Raw genomic sequence first — 12,315 nt, 5'->3', positions numbered from 1 at the left:
CTTGGAGGTACGATCTGGAGACAAGCGTTCTGCTTCTTTTGGAGAGGAACTAGATCTTATAGTAGATAATGAGTATCTGGAGCACTTCTTAACTCTTTTGTTGGCATTTGTTGGTTTATTCCCCTTCAGATCACCTTTCCTTCTTTCATTAGGAGAGCTTTTGGGTCTTAGCCTATGTGTGAGGTTCCTGAGCCCCTCTGCTCTGTTCACTGGCTCACACACAAATGCAGAGGAAGCACAGGGGTACTTCTGTATAAAAAGTCCAGTTCTTTCTCTTGGGAAGATGGAGAGTCTTGAAGGATGGCTTAAAGATGCCTTGACCATTATTACTCACTTATGAACGTGGAATGGAAAGCTAGTTTTTTTTTTCTTTTGAAGTATGATTCCATCAGGGGAAAGGGTTATTTTGAGTTATCTATAAAATATAGATCAGGACGGGTCCTATCTGTCATGTCCCCATTTCTGAAGATGATTCACCTGCCCTTATGGGGAGGAATCTTGGATGGAATGTAAGGGGGTGGAAGTTCCAACTAACCATCCAGACTCTGAACTTCTGCTCACAGAGTGACAGCTTTCATGCTAGGGACCTTCCCTTATACTTCTCATCATTTGGTTGAAAGTGAGGTGGGGGACAAAGAGGGGAAATAACCTTTGTATTTAAAAGCTAGGTTTGCAGTGGATAAGGCAGGAGCACCAAGCTGCCAAAACTGTTTATGCTACTGGAGATACAGATTTTGGAACATGAGCAGAAGAGATATAGCCAAGATCATATGAACAGTGCTGAAGTGCCGGTCTGGTATTTAAAAAAAAAAGGTTGAGCCAAAATATCAAGTACCAGTGGAGGCATTAGGACCTGGAAAATAAATTTCACCCATTAAAGAGGGTGGATCAGTCCTGCCCTCACTGCTACACTGTGCAGCACCACTGGAATTAGTAAATTTGCAGAAATGCAACTGTGGGGAAATTATGACTCACTGTATACAGGTTGAACCTCTCTAATTCGAAACTGTCTCATCCGGCAATAAGAGCCCAGTAAGCAATGGAAGTGCTGGTAATGCTGCTGGATAATATTGACTTACTGTGGTTTGGCACATTTTCTTATTCAGCACTGGTCAGGTCCTGAAGGTGCTGGAGTAAAGAAGTTAAACCTGTATAAAGTACCACATAATTGGCTTTGTGGGCAGTGCCCTACAGGTTCATCTACTATGGATCCACTGACTAGAATTAAGTTTCATTTAAACTCAAATTAATATACACAGAGAATATGTGTATTAATGTGCATTCAGTGTAGTCTAATACATATTTTTAAACTAAATAAAATTAGTTAACTTACATCAGAATTAAATCTCAGCTGGCAAATGTTGCATGATATGATTTGCTTTCTCCGATGAGGAAGAGGAACCCCAAATGTATGATTTATTACAGCTTTCTGAATTGGATCCATCTGCAATAAGAGAAAAAAGAGAAGTAAAAGCTTTTCTGTTTCATTGGAAGGCAGCCGATACCACTTACACTATTAAACAGAATCCATCCAGTCCCAATCTGTAGTACACATTGTAGAGAACACTTTTTTTTTAATTTGGTGACAGTACACTTCTTTTTCTTTTTCTATTATTATTTCTGCCTTTTACTGAAAACAGAGAGTCAGGGAAGAAAGAAAAAGATTAATCAGCAACCTTGAAAAGCATTTCTGCGGCTACTACTCATTCATAGAGCACTTCAGTGAAGAACACTGAATCGGTTAACACTGAACATATTTACCTAGCAACATGCTAATTTATATTTTTACTTTAGAAACATAAGAGAGTAAAATTAATAAACTGTAAAAAATGAAAGAAGAAACTGGGGAAAAGAAGAAAAAGACAGGGAGTATGGCGTTAAATATGATTGATGATGCATGAACCACTCTATATGATGCAGGGCTTAGATGGCTTTGCATCATAGCAGGATTCCCACATATTGTCCTGGGTTCCAGAAATATGTCTGGTGTGGAAGAGCATTCTCTCAGAGTCCAGGTAAATTCCAAATTATCCTTCAAGTGTCTGAAGATCGTTTCTCAGCTATTTAAATAACTCTATTATCAACCATTTAGTCCCTTTTTGAGAGAACTTTTCTTTCCTCATCCCCAGAACAAAGCCTGAGTAAATGGACTTTACACAAAGAATTTCAATATGGGTCAAAGTGGAATGATATCCATTCTGCCCCATCCAGGCTGTGGAATGCAGTGTAGTATTTAATACATGGCTATATGAGTAGCTGCCTTACTTGCACTCCTTCCGTGCCAGTCATAGAGCACGAGAACCAGAAGGGACCTCAAGATGTCATCAAGTCCAGTCCCCTGCCCTCACAGCAGGCCCAAGCACTGTCTAGACCATCCTGAACAGATGTCTAATCTGCTCTTAAATATCTCCAGTGATGGAAATTTCACAACCTCCCTAGCAATTTATTCTAGTGTTTTACCACCCTGACTGTTAGGAAGTTTTCCTAATGACCAGCCTAAACCTCCCACGCTGCTTCTCCCTCATTCTTGTAACACCGTTTTTGCTACAGTAGACCCCCAACTTACACAATTTCAACTTTTGTGTTTCTTGGAGTAACGCAAATTGAACTCAACCATTACTGCCTGGCTGCTGTGCCCTCCCGCCGGGCCCTGCTGCACCCCCCACCACCTGCACAGTGCCCCAGATGCCCCTCCCACTGGGCCCTGAGGCACCTCTGGTCTCCCTTTACTCACAGTTGCCCATCTGAAAACTTCAGGGCTTGGCAGTTGCAGCAAAGATGATTGTGGCTCTGTGCGCCCCCCAGCTGACATTGTTTGCAGTGCTCACCCTGCTGCTCTCACCACCCAATTCCACTTCGCAGCTCCTTCCACCAGCTGGTCGGCACCCAGAGCCAGGAAGCCATAGACCAGGGCTGCGAGAACAGCATGGTGAGTGCCATGAGCAGCGCCACTGCACCAGCCAGTGGATGCATGGAGATGCCACCATCTTTACCGCCATTGCCGAGCCCCTCGACCACTCACAGCCCCAGCCCAAGGGAAGCCAAAGACAGCAGGGTGCCTCTTTCCCTGGACTAGCTCTTTGCCTCTCCCCCGTGCCCATCCTGACTTACATGTGGTTGCCCAGGAACACAACTTGAGCAGCTAACAGGGAGTTTGCCTGGGAAAGCATCCTAGAGGAGCTCAGGTGAGTGTGGCATTTGGGGGGGCTGCGTTGTGAGCTGGTGGGTTGAATTTCTGTCTGTGCTGTCTGTGCATTTGTTTCATTTTGCAGTGAGGGGCAGTTTGCACAGCTGCCTGTGTGCCTGAGCATCTGTTTTGCAGAGGGGGGCAGTTGGAAAGTGTGTTTGGCAGTTTGTGGCTACGTCTACACGTGCAGCCAACATCGAAATAGCTTATTTCGATGTTGCGACATCGAAATAGTCTATTTCGATGAATAACGTCTACACGTCCTCCAGGGCCGGCAACGTCGATGTTCAACTTCGACGTTGCTCAGCCCAACATCGAAATAGGCGCAGCGAGGGAACGTCTACACGTCAAAGTAGCACACATCGAAATAGGGATGCCAGGCACAGCTGCAGACAGGGTCACAGGGCGGACTCAACAGCAAGCCGCTCCCTTAAAGGGCCCCTCCCAGACACAGTTGCACTAAACAACACAAGATACACAGAGCTGACAACTGGTTGCAGACCCTGTGCCTGCAGCATAGATCCCCAGCTGCTGCAGCAGCAGCCAGAAGCCCTGGGCTAAGGGCTGCTGCCCACGGTGACCATAGAGCCCCGCAGGGGCTGGAGAGAGAGCATCTCTCAACCCCCCAGCTGATGGCCGCCATGGAGGACCCAGCAATTTCGACGTTGCGGGACGCGGATCGTCTACACGGTCCCTACTTCGACGTTGAACGTTGAAGTAGGGCGCTATTCCTATCTCCTCATGAGGTTAGCGACTTCGACGTCTCGCCGCCTAACGTCGAAGTTAACTTCGAAATAGCGCCCGACGCGTGTAGACGCGACGGGCGCTATTTCGAAGTTGGTGCCGCTACTTCGAAGTAGCGTGCACGTGTAGACGCAGCTTGTGTGAATTGGGAGAGCTTCCTTCCAGGTGGGCCTTCAAGGGCTGACTAGATTGGAGGCAAAGGCTCTGAGCCAGGCCTAACCAGCTAGCAGCTCTATAACAAGGCAGCCCCAGCGAACCCTGTGAGCAGTGAACAGGAGCAGCTAACAGAGAGTTTGCCTGGGAGTTCGCCTTCGGGAGGAGCCCCATACCTGTTTTCACCTTTCTTATACAATGTTTCTCTTGTGCCCTTCAAGGCAGCACAAGAAACAAATAAGAGATCTCTGAAAAGGGAAAAAATGGAGAGTGATATGGCTGGTGAGAGGTCTGTTGTTCTTTCCTGCATGTTATGTGCCATGTTTGTCTTTCTCCCGAACAATAGAAAGGATTTTCTCTGTACCAAGTGTAAGCTGGTAGCCATTTTAGAAGAGAAGGTTAAAGGACTTGAGGCACAAATATCAACCCTCAGGTCCATCAGAGAGGGTGAAGACTTTCTGGATAGAAGACAACAGATAATACTGCGGGAACAGCAGGCTACCCAAAACGAGGAGGAGAACTGGAAGCATGTTACCTCCAGCAAGAGAAGACCAGTTCCAGTCTCTCCAGTTCCAGTGGAGTTAAGTAACCGCTTTCAGCCTCTCTCCACAGGTGATATGGCAGAGATAATTGGGGCTGACACAATCCCTGGGAGGTATCTGAAAGAGTCCCCACAGTTTCGAAGGCATGGGATGTGCAGTCCTAAGGATGGGAGTAGTTCTATGACCACCACCCCTAAGAGAAAAAAACGAGTGGTGGTGGTCGGGGACTCCCTCCTAAGAGGGACTGAGACATCCATCTGCCACCCGGACCTAGAATCCCAGCAAGTTTGCTGCTTGCCTGGAGCTAGAATTTGGGATATTACAGAGTCGCTGCCAAAAATTCTTCAACAAGTAGAATATTACCCATTCCTCCTACTTCATGTAGGAACCAATGATACAGCCAAGAACAACTTTGAGATCACGGCAGACGATGTAACCCTCGGGAGAAAGATCAAGGAATACGGGGCACAGGTGGTCTTCTCGTTTATCCTCCCTGTGGAAGGAAGGAGTCCGCGGAGGGATTGTCGAATCACAGAGGTAAATGTGGGGTTGCGTAGGTGGTGTAGCAGGGAAGGATCTGAATTCTTGGACCATGGGATTCTGTTTCGTGAACAGGGATTGCTGAGAAGAGACGGGATCCACCTCACTAAAAGAGGAAAAAACATCTTTGCGGGCAGGCTTGCAAACCTAGTGAGGAGGGCTTTAAACTAGGTTTGTCGGGGGAAGGTGACACAAGCCCAGAGGTAAGTGGGGAAGGAGGAGGGAACAATCAAATGGGTTTCCTGGGTGAAGAGGAGAAAGTGGGCCAATCGGCCCCTTCTCTAAGATGCTTGTACACTTATGGCAGAAGCCTGGGGAACAAACAGGAAGAATTAGAGTCCCTGGCACAGTCACACAAGTATGAGGTGGTTGGAATAACGGAGACTTGGTGGGACAATTTGCATAACTGGAGCATGGTCATGGAAGGTTATAAATTGTTTAGGAAGGACAGACAGGGGAGAAAAGGAGGAAGAGTTGAGCTCTATGTGAGGGAGCAGTATGATTGCTCAGAGCTCCAGTATGAGGAAGGAGAAAATCCAGTTGAGTGTCTTTGGGTTAAGCTTAGAGGTGGAAGTAACAGAGGTGATGTTGTAGTTGGTGTCTGTTATAGGCCGCCAGATCAGGGAGAGGGGATAGATGAGGCTTTCTTCAGGCATCTTAGTGAAGCTTCCAAATCACAAGCCCTGGTTCTCATGGGAGACTTTAATCATCCAGACGTTTGTTGGGAGACCAATACAGCAGCACACAGGCAATCCAGGAAGTTTTTGGAGACAATTGGGGATATCTTCTTGGTACAAGTGCTGAAGGAACCGACCAGGGGCCGTGTGCAACTTGACCTATTGCTCACAAACAGGGAAGAACTAATAGAAGAAATAGAAGTGGTAGGGAACCTGGGCTGCAGCGACCATGAGATCGTAGATTTCAGGATCCGGATGAAAGGAAGAAGGGTAAGCAGTAACATACAGACCCTTGATTTCAGAAGAGCAGACTTAGACTCCCTAAAAGACCGGATGAGCAGGATCCCTTGGGAAATGAAGATGAAGGGGAAAAGAGTTGAAGAGAACTGGAAGTATTTTAAAAAAGTCTTACTGAAGGCACAGGAACAAACAATCCCGGTGCGTAGTAAGAAATGCAAACATGGTAGGCAACCAGCTTGGCTTAACAGGGAAATCCTTAGTCAGCTTAAATTCAAAAAGGATGCATACAAGAAATGGAAATGAGGACAGTTGACTAAGGAGGAGTATAAACATACGGCTGGAGAATGCCGGGCAGTAATCAGGAAAGCGAAAGCACAATTGGAACTGCAGATGCCAAGGGATGTAGAGAGTAACAAGAAGGGTTTCTACAGGCATGTGAACAATAAACGGGTTATCAGAGAAGGTGTGAGGACATTACTGGATGAGGGAAGTAACCTAGGGACAGATGATGTAGGAAAAGCTGAAGTACACAATGCTTTTTTTGCCTCAGTCTTTACGGACAAAGTCAACTTCCCAATGACGGTCCTAGATGATGCAGTATGGGAAGGTGGAGGGCAGCCATCTGTGTGGAAGGAACAAGTTCTGAGCTATCTAGAAAAACTAGATGTGCACAAGTCCATGGGTCTGGATTTAATGCACCCCAGGGTACTGAGGGAATTGGCAGAGGTCATTGCTGAACCTTTGGCCATTATCCTTGAAGACTCTTGGAGATCGGGGGAGATACCGGATGACTGGAAGAAGGCAAATGTAGTGCCCATCTTTAAAAAAGGAAAGAAAGAAAATGCAGGGAACTATAGACCCATCAGCCTTACCTCAATCCCTGGGAAAATAATGGAGGGAATCCTCAAGGAATCCATTTTGAAGCACTTGGAAGAGGGGAAAGTGATCGAAAGTAGCCAACATGGATTCACCAGGGGCAAGTCCTGCCTCTCCAATCTGATCAGTTTCTATGACGAGGTAACAAGCTCTGTGGACATGAGGAAGTCAGTGGATGTGATATACCTTGAATTCAGCAAGGCTTTTGATACAGTCTCCCACAACATTCTTGTCCATAAGTTAAGGAAATATGGATTGGATCCTTGGACTATAAGACGGATAGAAAGCTGGCTTGATGGTCGGGCCCAACGGGTAGTGGTCAATGGCTCAATATCTGGATGGCGGTCTGTTTCAAGCGGAGTGCTGCAAGGCTCGGTTCTGGGGCCTGTGTTATTCAACATCTTTATTAATGACCTGGATGAGGGACTGGGTTGCACCCTCAGCGAGTTTGTGGGGGAGAGGTAGATACATTGGAGGGTAGAGAGAGAATCCAGAGGGACCTGGATAAATTGGAGGACTGGGCCAAAAGAAATCTGATGCGGTTCAATAAGGGGAAGTGTAGAATCTGGCACCTGGGCGGAAGAATCCCAAACATTATTACAGGCTGGGGACCGACTGGCTCAGCAGCAGTACAATGGAAAGAGACCTAGGGGTTATGGTGAATGAAAGCTGGATATGAGTAAACAGCGTGCCCTTGTAGCCAAGAAAGCTAACGGCATACTGGGGTGCATTAGGAGGAGCATTTCGAGCAGATCTAGGCTACGTCTACACGTGCAGCCAACATCGAAATAGTCTATTTCGATGAATAACGTCTACACGTCCTCCAGGGCCAGCAACGTCGATGTTCAACTTCGACGTTGCTCAGCCCAACATTGAAATAGGCGCAGCGAGGGAACGTCTACACGTCAAAGTAGCACACATCGAAATAGGGATGCCAGGCACAGCTGCAGACAGGGTCACAGGGCGGACTCAACAGCAAGCCGCTCCCTTAAAGGGCCCCTCCCAGACACAGTTGCACTAAACAACACAAGATACACAGAGCTGACAACTGGTTGCAGACCCTGTGCCTGCAGCATAGATCCCCAGCTGCCGCAGAAGCAGCCAGAAGCCCTGGGCTAAGGGCTGCTGCCCACGGTGACCATAGAGCCCCGCAGGGGCTGGAGAGAGAGCATCTCTCAACCCCCCAGCTGATGGCCGCCATGGAGGACCCGGCAATTTCAACGTTGCGGGACGCGGATCGTCTACACGGTCCCTACTTCGACGTTGAACATCGAAGTAGGGCGCTATTTCTATCTCCTCATGAGGTTAGCGACTTCGACGTCTCGCCGCCTAACGTCGAAGTTAACTTCAAAATAGCGCCCGACGCGTGTAGACGCGACGGGCGCTATTTCGAAGTTGGTGCCGCTACTTCGAAGTAGCGTGCACGTGTAGACGCAGCTCTAGAGAAGTAGTTATTCCTCTTTATTCGGCACTGGTGAGGCCACATGTGGAATATTGTGTCCAGTTTTAGCCCCTCCAGTAGAAAAAGGATGTGGATTTGCTAGAGCAGGTTCAGTGAAGGGCAACAAAAATGATTAAGGGTCTGGAGCACAAGACCTATGAGAACAGGCTTTGGGATTTGGGCTTGTTTAGTTTACAGAAGAGAAGACTTAGAGGTGATTTAATAGCAGCCTTCAACTTCCTGAAGGGGAGCTCTAAAGAGGAGGGTGAGAAACTGTTCTCAGTGGTGTCAGATGGCAGAACAAGGAGTAATGGTCAGAAGTTGAAGAGACAAAGGAGTAGGTTAGATATTAGGAAAAACTTCTTCACCAGGCAGGTGGTGAAGCACTGGAATGCATTGCCTAGAGAGGTGGTGGATTCTCCATCCCTTGAGGTTTTTACGTCCTGGCTGGACAAGGTCCTGGCTGGGATGACTTAGTAGGGGTTGATCCTGCTTGAATCAGGGGGCTGGACTAGATGACCTCCTGAGGTTCCTTCCAGCCCTATGATTCTGTGATTCTGTGTTGTAGTGTACTTAAAAAGCTATTATACTGTTCCCACTCAAGTCTTCTCTTTTCCAAACTGAACAAGCCCAGTTCTTTTCATCTTCTCTTGTAGGTCCTGTTTTTCATACGCTTAACCATTTTTGTTGTTATCCACTGGACCCTCTCCAATTTCTCCACATCTTTCCTGAAATAAAGGTGACCACAACTGGATGCAATACTCCAGCTGAGACCTAATCAGTTCAGAGTAGAGCAAAAGAATTACTACTTGTGTCTTGTTGATAACACTCCCGTAATGCATCCAAGAATGATGTTTGATTTTTCTCCCAAACAGTGTCACACTGATTCATATTTAGTTTGTGGTCCACTATAACCCCTAAATTCCCTTTCTGCTGTACTCCTTGGTAGAGTCACTTCCCATTTTGCATACATGAAACTGATTGTCCTTTTCTAAGGCTGCGTCCACACTATTAGATAAATTTGAATTTATTAATATCAGTTTTGTAATTCTGGAATTTATACGTTTGAATTTAACCATCCTCACCTCCCACATGCTCCTCACAAAGTCAACTCATTGCTGCCAATGCTCAGATTGGCAAACATTGACTGTTGCAGTTGTGCTTTGTGGGAACCTATCCCACAGTTCCCTCATCCCTGTAGCATTCTGGGTATGCTTGCTTATCTTTGAAATCATCTTCCCACGTTGCATTTTCCTCATTCCCTGCCTGTGCTAAGCAAATGTTCATTTTTCCCATTGGAAGGAAGGAAAAGTAGGGCATCCACACAGACACAAAAAAGTTTAGAGAAATGTCTTTCTTCTGTAGCTGAAATCTCAATTGGCCATCCACCAAGTGTCACCCCTCTCGTGATTGCATCTGATCCCTGAAAATATGCTAATCCCTGAAAAAAACATAGGGACCCTGATTGCATTCTCAAAGTTAGAAGAAAGGGGATAGAAAAGTCTAGGAAAAATATTTTTGACTTTATTGAAATTAATGCAGGGACCCTGAAAAGCATGAAGCAAGAGAAGCTAGGAAAGCTATTCAGAAATGTGAGTTGCTGATGGGGAGAGTCTTTGGCTTGCCAGTGCACAATAAGGCTTCTGTGCAACAACTGTGTTCTCAACTGGCCATCCAGTGCTGCCCCACCTCCCATCATTGCATGTGATCCATGAAAATAATTCAGGGGCATGGACTATAATCTAAAGTTAGAAGAAAGAGGATAGAAAAGTCTAAGGAAAAAACGTGGTGTCCCCCTTCATTATACAGATATTGCCAGCATGGGTGCAGTGATTGTGTTCTCAACTGGCCATCCACTGAGTGTCCTGCACTGAACTTATAATGCAAACAGGAATCTTACCTAGCCCCCACCCCATGTTTCTGAAGGGGGTCAAAGCATGAAAACATATAGCAGATATTAGCCAAAAGATTTAATAACTGAAATATAAAACCAGAAGGTGTCTGCAATGGACAGCGTGCGCCCGAAAACATTTTTGGTGGAGTGTTGGGGGGGTGCTGTGGCTAAAGTAGTCCCCCTGAGTATCTTAGCCACCAGGGAAGACTTCCCCGCAGTGGCAGCAAGCCCCCGAATATCTTTCATGCCCTTGGAGCCCTAAACGCATGCAATCTATTGCATGGCGCTGCCTGGCAGCATGGTCAGCACTGAACAGCAGTCACATCCTTTTAGTGGGTTGGTGGCTAACAATGTGATGTGGCAGAGCATGGGAAAGACTCCAACTGTGTGGCACTTGGGTGGGAAGAAAGGGGATTCGCACACAAATGTAAACCGCTGAGAAGTTTCTCAGTGTCTTATGCACACACAACCCCCACAACAGACTTGGTGCCATGTGGTGTGGTGGGGCAGCAGCTGGTGCTGGGCAGCATAGAAAAAAAAAGGTGTAGAGACAGAACCACAAACTCCATGCAGGGCTATTTGTAATGGGTAGATGCGCTCACTGCATTAATAGCAAAGAAAGAAAGACATTTTTCAGGGTCTTATACAAACATGAACCCACAGCCACAGGCTTGCTGCTCCCGCTTTGAAATTCATGGTGTTCCTGTTATCTAATTAATTGGAGAGCAGTGGTCAGAGTGGAACACTGAGGGGCATTGTTAGTTACATGCGGGACACCTCTGGAGGCAAATAAATTTGATTTTAAGACTTGGTGCTTCCACACTGGCCTTTAATTGAACTTCTGAATTCGAGCTTGACGCTATATCTGTCAAGTAACTGCAATATTGTGATCTCATTATTAGTGTTCCCTAAATCAAGCTAATGGTATTTACTGTGAAGACAGTCATGTGGTAATATCAAGCTAACTGCCTCACATTTGAATTTATTTCATAATGTAGACACAGCCTAAATGGAGTACTTTGCAGTTAATCCTATTTACTTCAGACCATTTTTCCATAAGTATTCTAGGATTCATTTCATCAAGCCCTGGTGACTTGAAGACATCTAAATTTTCTAAGTAATTTTAAGTTGTTCTCCTTCTAATTTAACTTCTGAACATAACTCCTTTTTTCAGCATTTACTACGGTAGGCATCCAGTCACCACTATGCTTCTTGGTGAAAACCAAAACAAAGAAGTAATTAAGCAAATCTGCCATTTGCACATTTTCTGTGATTGGTTTTCCCTCTTCTCTGAGTGGTGGACCTACCCTTTGCTTGGTCTTCATCTTGCTTCTACATATTTGTAGAACGTTTTCTTGTTATCCTTTAAGTCTCTAGCTAGACTGAGCTCATTTTGTATCTTCATTCTTCTATTTGTACCCATACATACTTATGCTCTTTGTTTATATTCATCCTTTGTACTGTGACCTAGTGTCCACTTTTTTAGGACTCCTTTTTATTTTCAGATCATTCAAGATTTCCTGGTCAAACTATGGTGGTCTCTTGCCACACTTCCTATCCTTTCTATGCATTACAATAGTGTGCTCTTGTCTCCTTAATAATGTCCCTTGAAAAACTGCCAACTGTCTTCAACTGTTTTTCCTCTCGGTCTTGCTTCTCATGGGGCATTACTCACCAGCTCTCTGAGTTTGCTAAAGTCCATCTTCTTGAAATCCGTTGTCTTTATTTGCTGTTATCCCTTCTACCATAATCATTACCCCACTAGCTTTAAACTAGCTTCGCAACTTCCACCAACAGTCTCTCTCACCCACCAACAATCCTCTTTACACACTCACCACATATGCACAATTCCAATGGAGTCAAGCTATCAGGTAACCAGTCCCAAAAGGAGGAATTGCCATTGCGGTGGGTGCATTGTGAGAAAGGCAAAATAAGCTTTAGTACCATTCTTGGACAATCTGTGTGAGGCCAGATTGGGTTGCCTACAGTCCATCTTCTTCCACAATGTGTAACCCAATGGA

General features: G+C 45.9%; 1 protein-coding gene across 2 annotated transcripts in view; it reads right to left on the bottom strand.

The window, feature by feature from the left end:
• ZNF385D (zinc finger protein 385D) overlaps nt 1-12,315 on the bottom strand; it is a 724,747-nt gene that overhangs the window by 144,860 nt on the left and 567,572 nt on the right. For both annotated transcript variants that reach the window (XM_074984479.1, XM_074984480.1), the window contains one exon: nt 1,334-1,444. In XM_074984479.1, the coding sequence (XP_074840580.1) occupies nt 1,334-1,444 (111 nt within the window). The remainder of the gene's footprint in view (nt 1-1,333; nt 1,445-12,315) is intronic.

The sequence above is a fragment of the Carettochelys insculpta genome, chromosome 2 (assembly GCF_033958435.1).
Source record: "Carettochelys insculpta isolate YL-2023 chromosome 2, ASM3395843v1, whole genome shotgun sequence".
In the NCBI taxonomy this organism is placed as follows: Eukaryota; Metazoa; Chordata; order Testudines; family Carettochelyidae; genus Carettochelys; species Carettochelys insculpta.
This window is presented reverse-complemented; position numbering and strand designations above follow the sequence as displayed.